At 42.4% G+C, this 22,658-nt stretch overlaps 1 protein-coding gene and 1 long non-coding RNA gene across 2 annotated transcripts; both read left to right on the forward strand.

Moving 5' to 3' along the window:
* Window positions 1-200: 200 nt before the first annotated feature.
* LOC130291860 (uncharacterized) lies at window positions 201-1,665 on the forward strand. The gene is made up of 2 exons (XR_008848053.1): window positions 201-877; window positions 988-1,665. It is a non-coding gene; the product is annotated as an uncharacterized LOC130291860 (long non-coding RNA).
* An 8,485-nt stretch (window positions 1,666-10,150) lies between these two features.
* LOC130290569 (U8 snoRNA-decapping enzyme-like) lies at window positions 10,151-17,656 on the forward strand. Its single transcript, XM_056538392.1, has 3 exons — window positions 10,151-10,367; window positions 13,836-14,108; window positions 17,389-17,656. Exons 1-3 carry the CDS (start codon window positions 10,191-10,193, stop codon window positions 17,569-17,571), a joined length of 633 nt encoding a protein of 210 aa, XP_056394367.1. The 5' UTR covers window positions 10,151-10,190; the 3' UTR covers window positions 17,572-17,656.
* The last annotated feature ends 5,002 nt before the right edge of the window (window positions 17,657-22,658 follow it).

The following is a 22,658-nucleotide window of genomic DNA, read 5'->3' on the forward strand; positions in this document are numbered from 1 at the left end:
CAGTGCTCTCTTCTGACCTCTGCTGTCCATTTTCGTAACTGTCCAGAGCAGAGGAAAATCCCCATAGCAAACATATGCTGCTCTGGACAGTTCCTAAAATGGACAGCAGAGGTCAGCAGAGAGCACTGTGGTCATGACATCAGAGGAAATGCATTTCTTTTTTGGATTTCTCTTTAGTATACAGCCCCAAAAAAGTACTGGAAGGATTAAGATATTTTAATAGAAGTGGTTTACAAATCTTTCTGGCACCAGTTGATTTAAAAAAAAAAAAAAAAAAAAATTTCCACGGGAGTACCCCTTTAAGATCCTCCCCAACTCTGCTCAAAGTGAAATAACTGAAACCCATTGGCCCTGATTTACTAAGAGTTTTGTGTAGGTTTCTTTTGTGGGTTTTAATTTCCTACAACAACAACAAAAAATTTCAGGGTATTTACTAAGGTTTCCCTACATTTTCCACTTTCCCTACATTTTGCATTTAGGTTTTTTTTTTTGTAGTTTTGCAACAGCTGGAGGCACCCTGTTTGGGAAACACTGTCATATACTCAAACAAGGTGGGTGGGGAGAAAACACTGAGGACCACCATGATGACTTGTGGTTCAGGCAGCATAAAAATTAGGACAGGTTGCCTTTTAAGAGGATTGCGTAAGATGAAGTAAAAAAAAAAAAAAAAAAAAACGGATGCTTTGTCAAAAAAAAAGCAGATTTTTAATTTTTTTTTATAAATATTGCAAACCTCTAAATATATTCTACTTGTGGTTAAACGTTTATACCAATATTCATCCCCATAGATGGACTTACCGTATTTTTCGTCCTATAGGACGCACCCAATTTATAGGTGCAAAATCTAAAAAAAATAAACATTTTGAACCCAATAGTGGTCTTCAATCTGCGGACCTCCAGATGTTGCAAAACTACAACTCCCAGCATGCCCGGACAGCCGTTGGCTGTCCGGGCATGCTGGGAGTTGTAGTTTTGCAACATCTGGAGGTCCGCAGATTGAAGACCACTGCATTGGAGGTAATACTCACGTGTTCCCGCCGCTCCGGACCCGACACCGCTGCCCTGGATGTCGCTCCATCGCTGTCGCCGTGTCCCCGTCGCTCCGGAACGTCTCTGCTGCCGGCCGGGTATCTTCGCTCTCTGTCGCCGCCATCACGTCGTTACGCACGTACGCGACGACGTGATGACGAGGAAGGAGAGCGCCGGCCATACAGGGGATCCCTGAACGGAGAAGACACCGAGGAGGCAGGTAAGGTCCCTCCCAGTGTCCTGTAAGCACTAACCCGGCTATTCAGTCGGGCTGTTCGGGACCGCTGGGTTAGTGTCACTTTCCCTTCAGATGTGGCGGTCAGCTTTGATCGCCGTGTCTGAAGGGTTAATACAGGGCATCACCGCGATCGGTGATGTCCTGTATTGGCCGCAGGTCCCGGCCGTTGATGGCCGCAGGGACCGCCGGGATAGGTGTGTATTCGCCGTATAAGACGCACCGACTTTTTCCCCCCAGTTTTGGGGAAGAAAAAGTGCGTCTTATACGGCGAAAAATACGGTATATTTGCCTTTTCATAAATTTAGGAGACTGTTACGGGGAGAGATGTTGTCACTTGCCTTTTCCAGAAAACAGACATCACTAGAAGAGTACAGAAAAATAAAAAAATCAGGATCTTTTATTGACTGGAGTTTTTTTTTATATGGATCTGTACGCCGTGCACCTACGAGCGGCCATGGGTTTGGCTACATCCTTCTTATATCACTGATAGAGATGAGCGAACTTACAGTAAATTCGATTCGTCACGAACTTCTCGGCTCGGAAGTTGATAACTTTTCCTGCATAAATTAGTTCAGCTTTCCGGTGCTCCGGTGGGCTGGAAAAGGTGGATACAGTCCTAGGAGACTCTTTCCTAGGACTGTATCCACCTTTTCCAGCCCACCGGAGCACCTGAAGGCTGAACTAATTTATGCAGGATAAGACATCAACTGCCGAGCCGAGAAGTTCGTGACGAATCGAATTTACTGTAAATTCGCTCATCTCTAATCACTGAGAATCGGGGATCTAATAGACAGAAGTTACTTTGCTCTGGATCGATCCCTCCCTCTGTTCACATGTATTTAGTGCAGATGAGCGGGGTTTGTCTGAATACGGTAAATATGAGTAGGAGCCGCTCTCTCTCTGCTGCAAAAAAATTTATAAAATTTACCATAGAAAAACATGACTTCTACCGAAAAAATATCTAATGGAGGAACAGTGACAGCAATCCATAAAGACCCAAGAAAAACTTGTCCGGAGGGGCCCTGCTTGACTGTACAATTAAAGGGGTACTCCAGAGGGAACAAAATGTTTTCAAATCAACTGGTGCCAGAAAGTTAAACAGATTTGTAAATTACTTCTATTTAAAAATCTTAATCCTTCCAGTACTTATCAGCTGCTGTATACTCCATAGGAAGTGGTGTAGATCTTTCCTATCTGACCACAGTGCTCTCTGCTGACACCTCTGTACATGTCAGGAACTGTCCAGAGCAGGAGAGGTTTGCTATGGGGATTTACTCCTGCTCTGGACAGTTCCTGACAAAGAGGTGGCAGCAGAGAGCACTGTGGTCAGACTGGAAAGATCTACACATTGTGGCTGACCAAGTTCATCCCTTCATGGCAGCTCTTTATCCCATGGCACAAGGACCCAGAGAAGGACAATGCACTATCCACAATGATTGTATAGATGTAGATAGAGACAAACATAGAATGTGGCGGCAGATAAGAACCATTCATCCCAACTAGTCTGCCCAATATTCTGAATACTATGAATAGCCCTTGTCCCTATCTTATATGAAGGATAGCCTTATACCTATCTCTATCTTCTATGAAGGATAGCCTTATGCCTACCCCTATCTTATATGAAGGATAGCTGTATATCTATCCCTATCTTATATGAAGGATAGCCTTATACCTATCCCTATCTTATATGAAGGATAGCCTTATGCCTGTCTCTGTCTTATGTGAAGGATAGCCTTATACCTATCCCTATCTTCTATGAAGGATAGCCTTATACCTATCTCTATCTTATATGAAGGATAGCCTTATATCTATCTCTATCTTATATGAAGCATAGCCTCATACCTATCACTATCTTATATGAAGGATAGCCTTATACCTATCCCTATCTTATATGAAGGATAGCCTTATATCTATCTCTAATATTAAGCATAGCCTTATACCTATCACTATCTTATATGAAGGATAGCCTTATACCTATCCCTATCTTATATGAAGAATAGCCTTATGCCTATCTCTATCTTATATGAAGGATAACCTTATACCTATCACTATCTTATATGAAGGATAGCCTTATACCTATCTCTATCTTATATGAAGAATAGCCTTATGCCTATCTCTATATTATATGTAGGATAGCCTTATGCCTATCTCTATCTTATATGAAGGATAGCTTTATGCCTATCTCTATCTTATATGAAGGATAGCCTTATGCCTATCTCTATCCTATATGAAGGATAGCCTTATACCTATCCCTATCTTATATGAAGGATAGCCTTATATCTATCTCTCTATCTTATATGAAGCATAGCCTTATACCTATCACTATCTTATATGAAGGATAGCCTTATGTCTATCTCTATCTTATATGAAGTATAACCTTATACCTATCACTATCTTATATGAAGGATAGCCTTATACCTATCTCTATCTTATATGAAGAATAGCCTTATACCTATCTCTATCTTATATGAAGAATAGCCTTATGCCTATCTCTATCTTATATGAAGGATAGCCTTATGCCTATCTCTATCTTATATGAAGGATAGCTTTATGCCTATCTCTATCTTATATGAAGGATAGCCTTATACCTATCTCTATCTTATATGAAGGATAGCCTTATATCTATCTCTCTATCTTATATGAAGCATAGCCTTATGCCTATCTCTATCTTATATGAAGGATAGCCTTATACCTATCCCTATCTTATATGAAGGACAGCCTTATGCCTATCTCTATCTTATACGTAGGATAGCCTTATACCTATCCCTATCTTATATAAAGGATAGCCTTATATCTATCTCTATCTTATATGAAGAATAGCCTTATACCTATCTCTATCTTATATGAAGAATAGCCTTATGCCTATCTCTATATTATATGTAGGATAGCCTTATGCCTATCTCTATCTTATATGAAGGATAGCTTTATGCCTATCTCTATCTTATATGAAGGATAGCCTTATACCTATCTCTATCTTATATGAAGGATAGCCTTATATCTATCTCTCTATCTTATATGAAGCATAGCCTTATGCCTATCTCTATCTTATATGAAGGATAGCCTTATCCCTATCTTATATGAAGGATAGCCTTATACCTATCCCTATCTTATATGAAGGATAGCCTTATACATATCCCTATCTTATATGAAGGATAGCCTTATACCTATCTCTATCTTATATGAAGGATAGCCTTATACCTATCTCTATCTTATATGAAGGATAGCCTTATACCTATCTCTATCTTATATGAAGGATAGCTGTATATCTATCCCTATCTTATATGAAGGATAGCCTTATACCCATCCCTATCTTATAAGAAGGATAGCCTTATACCCATCCCTATCTTATAAGAAGGATAGCCTTATACCTATCTCTATCTTATATGAAGAATAGCCTTATACCTATCCCTATCTTATATGAAGGATAACCTTATACCTATCTCTATCTTATATGAAGGATAGCCTTATATCTATCTCTATCTTATAAGAAGGATAGCCTTATATCTATCTCTATCTTATAAGAAGGATAGCCTTATACCTGACCCTATCTGTCTAATACCCTCTTTACAAATTGGGGGGATATTTATCAGTGTTTGCTTATGTTTTCCTTTTTTTAGTACTTTTTTCCTTACTTTTTTTTTTTTGCTTATCTGTGACTTATTTATCAACTGGTTTCAGCCTGTTGCTAAATTTCTTTCACGTAAGCAATTTTTCCTTTTTGACTTTGGTAGTAGCTTTTTCTGCTCCATGTTTGAGCCGGAGTAAATTTAGTCAATTTTTAACCTTGTTGCGACTTTTTTTTTGCGCAGTTGCGACTGTCGCAGTTAATAAATACCAGACTACCCATAGTCCATTTTAAAATTATTACTACGCAGTTAAGTTTTGGAAAACTTGCTTTTCTCGCTTTCCAGTCATAATGTCGCACGAAAAATCGCGTAGTTGCAGGTGCGACATTTGTGCGACATTTTTAGTTAAAAAAAAAATTAACTAAATAGCTTGATAAATGTCTGTCATCATGTTTATTGCCCCACACAGTAATAGTGCCCCCATTCAGTAGTAGTAGGCCTCCTACTGTGCCCGGAGATTTATCAAAACCTGTGCAGAGGAAAAGTTGTCCAGTTGCCCATAGCAACCAATCAGATCGCTTCTTTCATTTTTCACAGGTCTTCATGAAAATGAAAGAAGCAAGCTGATTGGTTGCTATGGGCAACTGGGCAAGTTTTCCTCTGCACAGGTTTTGATAAATCTCCCCCATAGTTGTAGGCCTCCTACTGTGCTCCACTTTAGTGCTTCACTGCTCATCTGGTCTGGGGACCTACTGTTATGGCCCATAGCAGTAGGTCCCTGGTCCAGAACAGCACCGAAGCTGCCACAGTATTTACCCGTCCACATATGTCCTGTGCTTCTCCTCTGCTGTCCTGCTTCACTCCGCGGGGCCCTGACGTCAGCTATTACCAGCAGCCACTGCTCAATTCTTTTAGTCACTGTGGTACCATTATGGGTTTTTCCACATTCCCCCAGGAGAACTGCTAAGTACCCCAAGTTGGGAACCTCCGCTATAGAGCTTCTCTGGGGCGAAGTGGAATGGGCTGATCAGAACATGTCAGGACCTCCATCTAATGTGCGGCAACTGCGATCCTGTCCACATGGGCCAATATTCCGGCAGAACGGTTTCATCACCAAGTGGAATCTATACACGATGGGTTTTAGTTCTAAAGGCCAATGGCGGAACAACGTCCTACTAGATGGTGCCCTAATAAAATGACTAGAGATGACCGAACTTACAGTAAATTCGATTCGTCATGAACTTCTCGGCTCGGCGGTTGATGACTTTTCCTGCATAAATTAGTTCAGCTTTCCTGTGCTCCGGTGGGCTGGAAAAGGTGGATACAGTCCTAGAAGACTCTTTCCTAGGACTGTATCCACCTTTTCCAGCCCACCGGAGCACCGGAAAGCTGAACTAATATATGCAGGAAAAGTCAGCAACCGCCGAGCTGAGAAGTTCGTGACGAATCGAATTTACTGTAAGTTCGCTCATCTCTAAAAATGACCATGGAGTGCACAGACGAAGCTATAAAGCTGACTGTACTACAGTGAGGCTGGGTTCACACCACGATTTTGCTATACGGATCCTGTGTCAGGTTTTTGATTTAAAAAAAACTGATTCCTCAAAACCGGATTAAGCTGTATCAAAACGTGTGTACAAACTTTTATCTGTATACGGTTTGAAAAATGGTGTCCGGTTGCATCCGTTTTTTAAGAAAAAAAAAGACATATACGTTTTGAACTTTTCACTCCATTATGAATAAAGTTTCACTTGTTTGATTGAAATTCCAAGAAAAAAAATGTGGAAAGTCAAAAACCGTATGGTGAAAACTGGATGGAACCGTACGCACATGCGGTTCTGTACGGTTCCCATTGACTCCCATGTTAAAAAAAAACATATACGGGTCAATACAGTTTTTCACCCGGGCCAAAAACCGTGGTAGGCTATGGTTTTCTGTCCAGAAAAAAAAAAGGTTAAAAAAAACGTATGGTTTGAAAAACGGAGCCAACCGTATACAATATGGTGCATACGGTTTTGAATGGAAAGTCGATGGCCACGATTTGCTGTACGGTTGCATGCGTTTTTTATTTTTTTTATAAACGTATCCAAAAACTGTATAGAAAAATCGTGGTGTGAACCCGCCCTTATCTAGACTATTGAGGAAGCACCTGAATCCCACAGGGTTGTGCCCTGTTTCCGCAGGGGATCTGTGCAATACTAACCTTTATTCTTTAGTGCAGTGTTCCCCAACCAGGGTGCCTCCAGCTGTTGCAAAACTACAACTTCAAGCATGCCCGGACAGCCGAAGGCTGTCCGGGCATGCTGGTAGTTGTAGTTTTGCAACAGCTGGAGGCACCCTGGTTGGAAAACACTGCTTTAGTGTGTAAATCATCATGAGGATCCCAGAAAAACAGTAATCTTCAACCTATTACTCTGTGCTTATTACAGAACTGCAGCTTCCAGCAGATGTTTACACGTATATTCCTTATTTTAGGTTAAAATATATGCATTTGTATCTAATTATATAAAATGTGATAACTTGTACTGATAAATAAATATATATATATATATATATATATATATATATATATATATATATACACATATATAATTATTTTTTTAATATGTTGCTTTTGAGTGCGCCTACGCCCAAGTACTATAAACAGATATTCCAACTTGACAGTAGGTGGCGCTGTGTTCATAGTTTATATCACAGTAGTTTAGAGCAGTGGTTCTCAACCATTTTCGCGACTGTTCCCCCAAGGGGTGAAAGTATGTCCGCAGGTACCCCTCACATGGAAGTTATGCAGGAAAGGTACCCGTAGACAAAATAAGTCACAAAAGTACTTAATTTCATAATTTCTAATGCGATACATTTCTAATGCGATACTAAGGCGATACTTAATCCCCTTTTGCCATTATTCCCCCCCCCCCCCTCCATCTTAATCCCCTTGTGCCATTATTTCCCCCTCCGATCCCCCTGGGCCAATATATGAGATACATACAATAACACCCTCCCATACTGCAGGAGACGGAGGGCCGCACTGACGGGTGACGTCCTTCTGCGCTGTTCCGGCACCTCCGTGAGACCTCAGGGACGTCACACGTCAGGCCCGGCAACCCCTGCACGGCGTCCAATCCCCGCTCTGCTCTGACAAATACTGACCAATGCATGGCCAGTATTTTTCAGCGAATTGCCGTACCCCCCGCATAATCCTTGGCGTGCCCCTGGTTTGAGGACCCCTGGTTTAGAGCCATTAGTCCAGTGATATTGGACTTTATTTTGGTAGAGACGAGGTTCCGCTACACAAATACTGCTGGTTCAATAAAAATAAAAAATAAATAAAAAAAAGGTATTACAGGATTCGACAACAGAAGAAAGAGATTGTCCAGCGCTGGGCTTGCGGATAAAAGCTTGTTCTTTATTTAGAAAATTCACAGAAATCACTTGACAGAGGACAATGTCTGACGCGTTTCGCATGTGAGTGTTTAATCGTCGTCAGTCTACGATTAAGCACTCGCGTGCGAAACGCGTCAGACATTGTCCTCTGTCAAGTGATTTCTGTGAATTTTCTAAATAAAGAACAAGCTTTTATCCGCAAGCCCAGCGCTGGACAATCTCTTTCTTCTATAGTTTTCAAGGTCGAGGGCGGGACCGGCGTGTCCGTGCGCAGGTGTAGTGGAAATGGTCGGTGCAGAGAGCGATACTGGAATTTGCTACTTCAAGGATTCTACAACATTCTATGATTTAGCAGAAAGATGCAATGACAGATATATCTCGGTAACTCACTTTATTAAGCAAATCCTGTTATCCTCTACCCCAGTGTTTCCCAACCAGGGTGCCTCCAGCTGTTGCAAAACTACAACTCCCAGCATGTCCGGACAGCCGAAGGCAGCCATGGATTTCTGAAAGGCCCATTCAGATAAACAGGATAGTGCCCTGTGTGAATGCGCACTTACAGCTCTGCTGTATATGTGTTACAAACAAAGCTTCACCGCACACAGTTGCATTAAAGGGGTACTCTGGTGGAAAACTTAAAAAAAAAAAAAAAAAAATGATGCCAGAAAGTTAAACAGTTTTCTAAAGTACTTCTATTAAAAAATATTAATCCTTTCAGTACTTTTTAGCAGCTGTTTGATACAGAGGAAAATCTTAATTTTTTTTATTTCTTTTTTGTATTGTCCACAGTGCTCTCTGCTGACACCTATGTCCATTAAAGGAACTGTCCAGAGCCGGAGCAAATCCCCATAGCAAACCTATGCTACTCAGGACAGTTCCTGACACGGACAGAGGTGTCAGCAGAGAGCACTGTGGTCAACACAAAAAAGAAATTCGAAAAGTAAAAGAATTTCCTCTGTAGCATGCAGCTGCTAAAAAGTACTAAAAGGATTAAGATTTTTTTTAATAGAAGTAATTTACATATCTGTTTAACTTTCTGGCACCAGTTCATTTAAAAAAAAAAATCCACTGGAGTACCCCTTTAAAAAAACTCCCACAGCTCTGCTGCATGCACATTCCATGCCTGCACGTTACATGCTGTATTTTCATGCTCACATAACTAATCCAGTGTTCCCCAACCAGGGTGCCTCCAGCTGTTGCAGAACTACAACTCCCAGCATCCCCCAACAGCCTTTTGCACACAGTTGCATTATAAATGCAGACACAGTTCTGCTACATGCACATCATATATATATATATATATATATATATATATATATATATATATATATATATATAAAACTAGGGTGCCTCCAGCTGTTGCAAAACTACAACTCCAAGCATCCCCGGACAGCCTTTGGCACGCAGTTGCATAATAAACATACACACAGCTCTGCTGCATGCACATCATATATATATATATATATATATATATATATATATATATATATATATATATATATATATGGGTGCCTCCAGCTGTTGCGAAACTACAACTCCCAGCATCCCCGGACAGCCTTTGGCACGCAGTTGCATAATAAACGTACACACAGCTCTGCTGCATGCACATCATATATATATATATATATATATATATATATATATATATATATATATATATATATATATATATAAAACTAGGGTGCCTCCAGCTGATGTAAAACTACAACTCCCAGCATGCCCGGACAGCCTTTGGCACGCAGTTGCATTATAAATGTACACACATCTCTGCTGCATGCACAATATATACATATACAGCCTTTGGCTGTCCAGGCATGCTGGGAGTTGTAGTTTTACAACAGCTGTAAAGCTACAACTGTACAATCGAATAATTAGGAATAGCACAGCGCAGGATTCGACTCCTCCCAGGCATGTGACCGATCACATGATCATGACATCATCAAAGGTCCTTTAGCCCACAGAATGTAGCATCTATCATGGCTCAGGCCGGGCAGCAGAACCGAATGGCTCCAGAGGACCGTCCACGGCCTCGCAATGTGCCCCGCGAAGAGGCGCTGCAGCTGGAGGGCTACAGACACGCGTGTCACGTGATGCTCTACGCCCCCACCACAGCCAAGCTGTTTGAGCGGGTCCCCATCCGATACGTCGTACTGGTGAGATCCTGGGGGTCTGCAGGGACATGTGGGCTCCAGGTTTCCTCACGTTCCCTTAAAGGACAACTCCACTTTTTGCGCGACTTAATCTATAACCCACCACAGTATAAATCTACAGAACACGTAGAATATCTTTGTATATACTTTGCTTTATTTTATATGGAGTTTTATTCTCTGTGGAGACAGGAGGCTCAATGAAGAGTTCTGCTGACTTCCTAGTGCATTGTGGGAGGTCAGGTGACTGTTACAGGTTGTGCTGAGCTGCGAGGTCACATGATAAACCACAGTCGCACTCCATTCATGTCTACTTACTGGTGGGTAGAGCAGTGGTCCCCAAGCTTTTTTTTTAACCCGGGTACCCCTTAGCAGCCCATTTCCAAAAATGTATCCCCCCCCCCCAAATATGTCAGTGTTTCCCGACCAGGGTGCCCCCAGCTGTTGCAAAACTACAACTCCCAGCATGGCTGTCCGGGCATGCTGGGAGTTGTAGTTTTGCTTGCAACAGCGGGAGTCACCCTGGTTGGGAAACACTGCCCAGACCCCTGGCTCACAGGTGGCGTCTTCTCTAATCGGAGTTGTTCTTTTCCTTCACTATCTGCCGTGGGACACCCTTAAAGGAAAACTGTCCACTTTCTTCCCCCGCACTAACCAGCGGTTCTGGCTGGTAGTGCGGGGGACGCTGATCAGTTTGATTCTTACCGTGCCTGGATCTACTATTTTTGGTATATTCAAATGAGTTGCTAACTGGCACCGGCAGGGCTAACTTGCACTCTGACGTCAGTGCCGCCTGCCGCAGCGCCGCCCAGCTTATCAATATTCTTCCTCTCTCTGCATTACAGAGCGGGGAGAAGAGGCAGAGGGAGGGGAGGAATATTGATGAACTGGGCGGCGCTGCGGCTGGCGGCGCTGACGTCAAAGTGCCAGTTAGCCCGGCCGGTGCCAGTTAGCAACTCATTTGAATATACCGAAAATAGAAGATTAAGGCCGAATGGCGCGGCAGATCCGGGCACCGTAAGGATCAAACCGCACTTCCGGCCAATACTGCTGGTTAGTGCGGGGGGACAAAGCTGACAGTTTTCCTTTAAAGGGGTACTCCAGTGGTAAACACATTTTTTTTCAAATCAAGAGGTGCTTCAGAGGAAGTTGTGTAGTTCTTTCCAGTCTGACCACAGTGCTCTCTGCTGACCTCCTGTCCATGTCAGGAACTGTCCAGAGCAGGGACAAATCCCCATAGCAAACCTCTCCTGCTCTGGACAGTTCCTGACATGGACAGAGGTGGCAGCAGAGAGCACTGTGGTTAGACTGGAAATAAATAACTACACAACTTCCTCTGTAGTATAAAGCAGCGGGTAAGTACTGGAAGGATTAAGATTTTAAAAAAAATAAGTAATTTACAAATACGTTTAACTTTCTAGCACTAGTTGATTAAAAAAAAAAATTCTACTAGTGCTGCAAAAATGCATATCACGGTATTTGTAAGTTATGGCGCTTCCACAGTATTTAACGGTATTTCCCCCCCCCCAATGCTGGGGAACTAATCATATGTGACCCCTGGGCGCTGCTTCCCCCCATCCTCCTGTGAGCCGCCGGCGCTTTAAATGAATGAGTTACTTGCCGCGGCGCTTATTCCTGTATATTCCATATTCCTGTGCCCGGGCTGCAAAAATAAACTAAATAAACTTTGACTCGCCTTCCTATGTATTCCCGTTGCTCCGGTATTGGCCTCACGATCTTCATGCTGCTTCCTGGGGACGGGAACGTCACAGAGCTGTCAGCCTATCACCAGCCGGCTCCTTACATGACAGTGCGCTCAGCCTATCACCGGCCGGCTCCTTACATGACAGTGCGCTCAGCCTATCACCGGCCGGCTCCTTACATGACAGTGCGCTCAGCCTATCACCGGCCGGCTCCTTACATGACAGTGCGCTCAGCCTATCACCGGCCGGCTCCTTACATGACAGTGCGCTCAGCCTATCACTGGCCGGCTCCTTACATGACAGTGCGCTCAGCCTATCACCGGCCAAGGCGGGACATCGCTGCGGCTGCTGATACGCTGACGGCTCTGTGACATTCCCGTCCCCAGGAAGCAGCATGAAGGTAGCAGTGAAGGAAAGTGAGGCCGGTACTGGAGCAACGGGGGAATGTAGGAAGGTGAGTCAAAGTTTATTTTTGCAGCCCAGGCACAGGAATATGTTAAAATCATCAGTACAGATGTCCTTTATTAATAATTTCCAGCGCCGCGGCACGCAACTCCAAAGGATAAGGGGATAAGATATCTGATTGCGGGGGTCCCTGCAATCTCGGCTGCGGCACACCAGACATACGATGCACGGAGCGAACTTTGCTCCGTGCCGGATGACTGGCGATGCGGGGTGGAGGCTTGTGACGTCACGGCCAAGCCCCCTCAATGCAAGTCTATGGGAGGGGGTGTGACGTCACTAGTCTCTGGCGCTGCACCTGACGCTCTAAACGAATGCCGGGTGCAGCAGGGGGTCGCGGGGGTCAGACATCTTATCCCCTATCCAAAGGAGGAGGATAGGGGATAAGATGTCTTGTGGTGGAGTACCCCTTTAAAGCATGCCTGTCATATCACAGCTTCTGTGTTTGGCTTAAAAATCGCCTCCGTTCTGCTGCTCACTCATTCTGACATCCACTTCTCAGGAAGGAGCGTGTCTGAGGCAAGCACTGAGCCCGCCCTCACTCACCATGCAGTCACTTCCTCCCGGAGTCTGCTCTGCTTTGCAGGCCTGGATCTCTTCATCCAGTAACTGCAGGCTGCTTTGTAAAGCTGCGTTCACACGCCCATCTAGACCCGTCCCATTCTTCTCCCTTCAAAAAAAAAAACGGACTTTAAAAATAACTGACAATAACGGATGCAAACTGATGTTATCCTTGTGGATCTGTAATTTTTCTTTTTCTTGGCATGCTCAGAAGTAAAAACGGATCAAAAAACCGATGCAAATGGGTGACATTAAAGGCGCATCCGTTTTCCATAGATTTAATTGTTAAATTTACTGTATCCGTTTTTTAGACGTTTTTTCTGCCATCAAAAGAACGGAGATGAGCGCAGACGGGTGTAAACGGATTGTAAAAAAAAATCCCATTGACATGAATGGGGTTTTTTTGAAAACCATTTTTAATCTGTTTGCAGCCTGCAAGAATGGAACCGAAACGGGGATAAAAAAAAAAAAAACGGGGCCAGACGGCCGTGTGAACGCACCCTAACCCATCCTCTCGGTTTTGAGACAACAGTCTTAGAGAATCCCATCCCTATTAGTTTTTCACGGCCTCCTCATTGGTCGGTTGTATATAGGTAACTATTTATGGCCCATAGCAACCAATCAGATCGCTTCTTTCATTTTGCTGAGTCCTTGTTAAAAATGAAAGCCGTGAGCAACTTTTCCTCTGCACAGGTTCTGATAATAGAAATCTTCCTCTGAATTCTCCTTCTTTCTCCTGTCTTCACAGATGATGATGCGCTTTGATGGCCGTCTTGGCTTCCCGGGGGGTTTCGTAGATACTCGAGACTGTTCCCTGGAAGACGGCCTGAACCGCGAGCTGCTGGAGGAATTGGGCTCCACCTTCAACTCTTTGAAAGTGACAGAAAACGATTATAGGAGTTCCCAGGTCCGAGATCTTCCCCAGAAAGGGGTCACACACTTCTTCACGAAGGAACTGAAGCTGGAGGAAATAGAAGCCATAGAGAAAGAAGGGGTGAATGCTAAAGATCATGGATTGGAGGTGAGACACATTCTCTTCTGTGCCCTGTATTAGGGTCAGTTCACACTAGGGGTGTGAATCGGCAAGAATTTGGCGATACGTATCGCGATACACGTATGACGATGCAATATATTGCGATATTTCCCGATTCTGTTTACGGGACGACATATCGCGATATATCCCGATTCTGACTCAAAAACAATGTCTTTTATACTTTTATTAAAACTTTTTTTTTTTTTTTTTTTTTTTACACTTTATTAGACTTTTAGGAGGAATCATTAGATTCCTCAGACAGATGAATAGAGCTCTATTGAACTCCATTGATCTGTGATCCATTGATAGAGCCAAGTCCAGCCAGGCTCTATCAATGACAGAGCCACGGGACAGCAGGAAGCAGAGGTAAGCCCTCCGGCTACCTCCACAGTGGATCGCCTGCCCGCGATCGCGCTGGGGGGGGGGGGGGGGGGGGCGATCCACCCCACTAGCCCACCAGGGAGCATTCACCGATCCCTTTAGACCGGCGATCTAAAGGGTTAATAGCCAGCCGTGGCGATCGCAACCGTACAGAAAACCGTGCCCATAGACTTCACAGTCAAAACTGTTTGAACTATAATGTATATGGTTGTCTCCGTTTTTCAATCCATACGGTTTTTTACTTTTTATTAAATTTTTTCGGACAGAAAACCGTGGCCTATCACGGATTTTGTTCCGGGTAAAAAGTCAAATATTAAACCGTTTACGTTTTTTTAACATAGGAGTCAATGGGAACCGTGCAGAGCCGTATGTGCGTACTGTTCCATCCGGTTTGCACCATACGGTTTTTGACTTTGCACAGTTTTTTTTCTTGGAATTTCAATCAAACAAGTGAAACTTGTGAAAAGTTAAAAACGTAAACATAAACTGATGCAACCGGACATCATTTTTCAAACTGTATACAGATAAAAATTTGTACACACATTTTCATACAGTTTAGTCCAGTTTTGAGGAATCCGTTTTTTTTAATCAAAAACCTGATGAGGGAACTGTATTGCAAAAACGTGGTGTGAACCCAGCCTTAGGGTGCATTCCCACCACGTTTTTGCAATACAGTTCCCGTATCAGGTTTTTGATCCCTCATAACCGGACTAAACTGTATCAAAACGCGTGTACAAATTTTAACCCGTCTATGGTTTAACCCCTTAAGGACTCAGGGTTTTTCAGTTTTTGCACTTTTGTTTTTTCCTCCTTACCTTTTAAAAATCATAACCCTTTCATTTTTCCACCTAAAAATCCATATTATGGCTTATTTTTTGCGTCACCAATTCTACTTTGCAGGGACATTAGTAATTTTACCCAAACATTCACGGCGAAACGGAAAAAAATCATTGTGCGACAAAATCGAAGAAAAAAACGCCATTTTGTAAATTTTTGGGGCTTCCGTTTCTACGTAGTGCATATTTCGGTAAAAATGACACCTTATCATTATTCTGTAGGTCCATACGGTTAAAATGATACCCTACTTATATAGGTTTGATTTTGTCGCACTTCTGGAAAAAATCAAAACTACATGCAGGAAAATTTATATGTTTAAAAATGTCATCTTCTGACCCCTATAACTTTTTTTATTTTTCCACGTACAGGGTGGTATGAGGACTCATTTTTTGCGCCATGATCTGAAGTTTTTATCGGTACCATTTTAGTTTTGATTGGACTTTTTGACAACTTTTTTTCATTTTTTAATGGTATAAAAAGTTACCAAAAATACACTTTTTTGGACTTTGTAATTTTTTTACGTGTACGCCATTGACCGTGCGGTTTAATTAACAATATATTTTTATAGTTCGGAAATTTACGCACTCGGTGATACCATATGTTTATTTTTATTTACACTGTTTTATTTTTTTTGGGGGGAAAATGGGGGTGATTCAAACTTTTATTAGGGAAGGGGTTAAATGACCTTGGTTAACACTTTTTTTTTTTTTTTTTTTTTTTTTTACTTTTTTTTTTTTTGTCGATCGGACACCGTGGAGGCAGGTAAGGGCCCTCCTGGTGTCCTGTAAGCTGTTCGGGAAGCCACGATTTCACCGCGGCGGTCCCGAACAGCCCGACTGAGCAGCCGGGTTACTTTCACTTCAGACGCGGTGGTCAGCTTTGATTGCCGCGTCTGAAGGGTTAATACAGGGCATCACCGCGATCGGCCGCCGGGACCGACCCGATATGCGCGTACATATACGTCCTTCGTCGTTAAGGGGTTAAAAAATGTCTGGTTGCATTCGTATACGTTTTGAACTTTTCACTCCATTATGAATAAAGTTTCACTTGTTTGATTGAAATTCCAAGAAAAAAAAACTGCAAAGTCAAAAACCGTATGGTGAAAACCACATGGAACCGTACGCACATACAGTTCTGTTCGGTTCCCATTGACTCCCATGTTAAAAAAATAAAATAAAAAATGATTACACACATATAAGGTTTAATACAGTTTTTAACGCGGACCAAAAACCATGGTAGGCTACAGTTTTGGGTACGGGAAAAAAACTGACAACCTTACAGGATGCAAAATGGACACAACCTGATGCATCTTTTGGCAAATGGTTTTCAATACGGTTCCGTACAGTTTTCACATAGAAAATGTATCCTGGCTCTGTATTGCAAAAACGTGGTGTGAATGCAGCCTTACCGTTATTTGTATATGGGTGCAAGGAAAGGACCCCCAAAGCAAAAACTGTAGCAGCGCCCCCATCTGTCATGTGAAACTTATATATAGCAGTCCCCCTCCATGGGCTCCAACATACCATTGCAGTTGCTACCCTCTTTTAGCTACAGTATGTTCTTGCATGTTAGGGTGCGTTCCCACGGCCGTCTGTCCCTGATTTTATTATCCTCGTTCAGGTTCCGTTCTTGCAGGCTGTAAACGGATTAAAAACAGTTTTTGAAAAAATCCCATTCGTGTCACTGTTTTTTTTATTTTATTTTTTTATTTTTATTTTTTTTTTTTTACAATCCGTTTACATCCGTTTGTACCCGTCTGCGCTCCTTTCCGTTTTTTTGTCGGCAAAAAAAAACAGCACATGCAGTATTTTTTTTCTTCCATAAGAAAAAACAGAAACTGTAAATTTAACATTGAAGTCTATGGAAAACGGATGAGCTTTTAATGTCATTCGTTTGCTTCTGTTTTTTCAATCGACACGCCCCCTTCCCACGGACTGCCGGGGCCCCGTACCGGAGATCGTGGGGGTCCCAGCAGTCGGATTCATAGGATAGGGGATAAATCTTTCGATACTAGAGATCTAGTAATGTCTATTTTTTGCCTCTCCCACAGGTGATGGGTATAGTCCGCGTTCCGCTCTACACTTTACGGGATGGATTCGGAGGTCTCCCAGCCTTCCTGTCCAACAACTTTATCGGAAACTCCAAGAGCCAGCTTCTCTACGGGCTGCGTACCCTGCGGCTGCTCCGGGAGGACCAAATTCAAGACGCCATGTGGACCAGTCAGAACTCCTAGTCACAACCTGGTCCTTTAGATTGCGCCTCCGAGCGAGATCCTTGAAGATTGTTTAGTGTAATAAAAAAAAAAAAAAGCGCTAAAAGACGTCAATTGTTCATTTCCTACCAAGTTATCTTCAGTGTTTGGTCTCTGTACAGCATCACACGCAATGAGGCGCCAATGCAGATTATGGGTGGCCCAAGAATTCTTACAAATGGATTATTTAATGGGTGATGGTTAAAGGGGTACTCCGGAGATAGAAAAAAAAATATATCAAATCAACTAGTTCTAAATTTGTAAATTACTTCTATTTTTAAAAAATCTTAATCCTCCCAGTACTTATCAGCTGCTGTATACTACAGAGGAAGTTCTTTTCTTTTTGAATTTCTTTTCTGTCTGACCACAGTGCTCTCTGCTGCCACCTCTGTCCAGAGTAAGAGCAAATCCCCATAGCAAACTTCTCCTACTCTGGACAGTTCCTGACATGGACAGAGGTGTCAGCAGAGAGCACTGTGGTCAGACAGCTGCTGTATAATACAGAGGAAGTTGTGTAGTTCTTTTCTGTCTGACCACAGTGCTCTCTGCTGACACCTCTGTCCATGTCAGGAACTGTCCAGAGTAGGAGAAGTTTGCTATGGGGATTTGCTCCTACTCTGGACAAAGGTGGCAGCAGAGAGCACTGTGGTGAGACAGAAAAGAACTACACAACTTCCTCTGTATTATACAGCAGCTAAGTACTGGAAGGATTAAGATTTTGAAATAAATGTAATTTAAAAATCAACCAGTTGATTTGAGAAAAAAGATTTCTTCTCTGAATATTAGAAAATTACGGCTTTCTATTTTCCTTTTTCCTTTTTTATTTTTTTTTACCTTTTTCATATCTATGGGCTGTGTCTGGTATTGCAACTCAGCCCCATTTACTGGACTAGAGCTGAGCTACTATACCCGAAACAGCCTGTGGACTAGAGTGGCGCTGTTTCAGCAGGGGAAAAAAAAATGATCGGCTGAATTTTTTTGACAACACTTATACAAAATTGATTTAATTTATGCAGATTATTATTATTTTTTTTATATGCATCAGTTTAGTTGCTATGTGCAGAATAGTTGATTTCCCTTAATATAGACCGACTTATGTTACTTATGACTGAGTTATAGAAAAATGGATTCCTTATGCCATCCGCTTAAATAAATGCTATTAAAGTGTTCTCCTGCTCTAAGACCGGTCCACTTTAGGCACTGGCACTGACAAGATGGGACCTATTGGGCAGAAAAAAATGGCCAATCGAACGCAAGGTTAGACCTCGCCATCAGAATTAGGCCACATACACACAGGCATAATACAGATGGGTATTTGCTTCTGGATTTGAGTCTATGGGCTTGAATTTAAAGGGGTATTCCAGGAAAAAACTATTTTTATATATATATATATATATATATATATATCAACTGGCTCCAGAAAGTTAAACAGATTTGTAAATTACTTCTATTAAAAAATCTTAATCCTTTCAGTACTTATGAGCTTCTGAAGTTAAGGTTGTTCTTTTCTGTCTAAGTGCTCTCTGATGACACCTGTCTCGGGAAACGCCCAGTTTAGAAGAGGTTTGCTATGGGGATTTGCTTCTAAACTGGGTGTTTCCTGAGACACATGTCATCAGAGAGCACTTAGACAGAAAAGAACAACCTTAACTTCAGAAGCTCATTAGTACTTAAAGAATTAAGATTATTTAATAGAAGTAATTTACAAATCTGTTTAACTTTCTGGAGCCAGTTGATATATAAAATAAAGTTTTCTTTTTCCTGGATAACCTCTTTAAACATTATAGTCATCTATGATGCTATAGGTTCTGGTCTCTGGACCCGGGATCGGCCCAGGATTTATATCTGTATTTCGTACGCGTGAATGGGGCCTAGCTGAAAATAATTTTGCGCCAGTTTATCCCTTTTATGGCAGTGTTTCCCAACCAGGTTGCCTCCAGCTGTTGCAAAACTACAACTCCCAGCATGCCTGGACAGCCAACGGCTGTCCGGGCATGCTGGGAGTTGTAGTTTTGTAACAACTGGAGGCACACCGGTTGGGAAACACTGTTTTAAGGGCATTATGCAAACGCCCCCCGTAAGCATGCGCCAGGTAGCCTCTCAAATTGCATTGGATATGCCTATATAATTTAGTTTTGGAGTAAATCCCTCCGTGTATAATTAATACGATGCCTTGTGAGTTTGTGCTTTAAATACATTTCTGTTTTAAAAAAATATTATATTTTGAATTAAAGTTAATTTGTGCTTTGTATCGCAAGATCTCTGCCTATTTCTTTAGAGTACCTCTCATCATCTTGTTATAATCCTCCCAATTCATTGCCCCCATCATAAACCATAAACCCCCCCTGCCTTTTATTTTTATTATTTGTTAGTTTTCTACCTTGATATTCTGACTGACTTGATACAGACTGGGAAGGGGCATTCCCCAGCAGACGTAACATCATCTGAAGCCATACAGGGGAGAACTTCCTCCCTCACTCTAATAAACACAGCCCAGAGCAGTTCAGTGTGAGATGAGCTATGATTGGATAAGGCTGCACACTCTACCCTCAACACTCCAGACTGCATTTCCTGATTTTGGTCTTCTGCCAGGCCAGCAGTAGTCCAAAGTCTGTGCAAGAGATGGGGGGGGGGGGGGGGGGGATGTGCTCTGGACAAGTAGGGAGACACCTAGTGGCAGCTTTTTTTAAACATAAATAAAACATAGAAATTTTTTTTTATTTTTAAACTAAGTACATAAGAAAGATTTTTTTTTTTTTTTTTTATTTACCATAAGGAGTGCAATAGCAAACATTAGTTTTAACCCCTTAAGGACCAAGGACGTACCGGTACGTCCTTGGTCCTGCTCTTCTGATATAACGCGGGGTTACACAGTAACCCCGCGTCATATCATGGCGGGCCCGGTGTCATAGTGAAGCCGGGACCCGCCTCTAATAGCGCGCAGCGCCGATTGCGGCGCCGCGCGCTATTAACCCTTTAGCCGCGCGCTCAAAGCTGAGCCGCGCGGCTAAAAGTGAAAGTGAAAGTTCCCGACTAGCTCAGTCGGGCTGTTCGGGATAGCCGCGGCTAATCGCGGCATCCCGAACAGCTGACAGGACAGCGGGAGGGCCCCTACCTGCCTCCTCGCTGTCCGATCGCCGAATGACTGCTCAGTGCCTGAGATCCAGGCATGAGCAGTCATCCGGCAGAATCGTTGATCACTGGTTTCTTATGAGAAACCAGTGATCAGCATAGGAGATCAGTGTGTGCAGTGTTATAGGTCCCTATGGCATAACAATGATCAGTGTGTGCAGTGTTATAGGTCCCTATGGGACCTATAACACTGCAAAAAAAAAGTGAAAAAAAAAAGTGAATAAAGATCATTTAACTCCTCCCCTATTAAAAGTTTGAATCACCCCCCTTTTCCAATAAAAAAAAAAACACAGTGTAAATAAAAATAAAAATAAACATATGTGGTATCACCGCGTGCGGAAATGTCTGAATTATAAAAATATATCATTAATTAAACCGCTCGGTCAATGGCGTGCGCGCAAAAAAATTCCAAAGTCCAAAATAGTGCATTTTTGGTCACTTTTTATATCATTTAAAAATGAATAAAAAGTGATCAATAAGTCCTATCAATGCAAAAATGGTACCGTTAAAAACTTCAGATCACGGCGCAAAAAATGAGCGCTCATACCGCCCCATACACGGAAAAATAAAAAAGTTATAGGGGTCAGAAGATGACAATTTTAAACGTATTAATTTTCCTGCATGTAGTTATGATTTTTTCCAGAAGTCCGACAAAATCAAACCTATATAAGTAGGGGATCATTTTAATCGTATGGGTCTACAGAATAAATATCAGGTGTCATTTTTACCGAAAAATGTACTGTGTAGAAACGGAAGCCCCCAAAAGTTACAAAACTGCGTTTTTTTTCCAATTTTGTCGCACAATGATTTTTTTTCCCGCTTCACCATAGATTTTTGGGCAAAATGACTGACGTCATTACAAAGTAGAATTGGTGGCGCAAAAAATAAGCCATCATATGGATTTTTAGGTGTAAATTTGAAAGAGTTATGATTTTTTAAAGGCAAGGAGCAAAAAACGAAAATGCAAAAACGGAAAAACCTCCGGTCCTTAAGGGGTTAATTCCTGACCATTTAACTAATGGGCTTTGTATATTCATAGACAAAGGATTTATTCTATTGCCAGGATGTACAGCAAATAGCAGCGCTACTGAAATCCTTTCATTTATATGCTATAGGCTGGTTGGGAACCCTCGGTCTAGACATCATCTACAGCAGTGGTCTCCAAACTGTGGATCTTTAGTTGTTGTTAGAGATGAGCGAACTTACAGTAAATTCGATTCGGCACGAACTTCTCGGCTCGGCAGTTGATGACTTTTCCTGCGTAAATTAGTTCAGCTTTCCGGTGCTCCGGTGGGATGGAAAAGGTGGATGCAGTCCTAGGAGACTCTTTCCTAGGACTGTATCCACCTTTTCCAGCCCACCGGAGCACCTGAAGGCTGAACTAATTTACGCAGGAAAAGTCATCAACTGCCGAGCCGAGAAGTTCGTGACAAATCGAATTTACTGTTAGTTCGCTCATCTCTAGTTGTTGCAAAATTGAAACTCCCAGCATGCCCGGACAGCCAGCGGCTGGGAGTTGTAGTCTTGCAACAGCTGGAGGTCCACAGTGTTGCATACTAAAAACAATTACCCCATTCTATTATACTTTAGGGCAGGCTCTGATACGGACTCGGTGTGGGTCTGACGAGTGATGTTCTCCTGTTCCTAGACGCAACGTCGTGGGCGTCACTCATAACGAAATTATCCACCATAAGGTGATTTTAGTACGTACCTGGCAGGCAGTAATGGAAATGCTTAGGAAGGATCTGTGCTTGTCTTGGGACTAAATGGCTATGCTGTGAGTAGAGATGAGCGAACTTACAGTAAATTCGATTCGTCACGAACTTCTCGGCTCGGCAGTTGATTTATCCTGCATAAATTAGTTCAGCTTTCAGGTGCTCCGGTGGGATGGAAAAGGTGGATACAGTCCTTGGAAAGAGTCTCCTAGGAATGTATCC

The sequence above is a fragment of the Hyla sarda genome, chromosome 9 (genome assembly GCF_029499605.1).
Source record: "Hyla sarda isolate aHylSar1 chromosome 9, aHylSar1.hap1, whole genome shotgun sequence".
Taxonomy (NCBI): Eukaryota; Metazoa; Chordata; class Amphibia; order Anura; family Hylidae; genus Hyla; species Hyla sarda.

What these genes read in the sequence shown, in the direction of transcription:
- LOC130290569 (XM_056538392.1), top strand. Translation starts at nt 10,191, where the DNA reads ATGGCTCAGGCCGGGCAGCAGAACCGAATGGCTCCAGAGGACCGTCCA. An exon ending in CCATCCGATACGTCGTACTG is followed by an intron (nt 10,368 to 13,835) that starts GTGAGATCCTGG and finishes CTGTCTTCACAG; the next exon opens with ATGATGATGCGCTTTGATGG. An exon ending in CTAAAGATCATGGATTGGAG is followed by an intron (nt 14,109 to 17,388) that starts GTGAGACACATT and finishes CCTCTCCCACAG; the next exon opens with GTGATGGGTATAGTCCGCGT.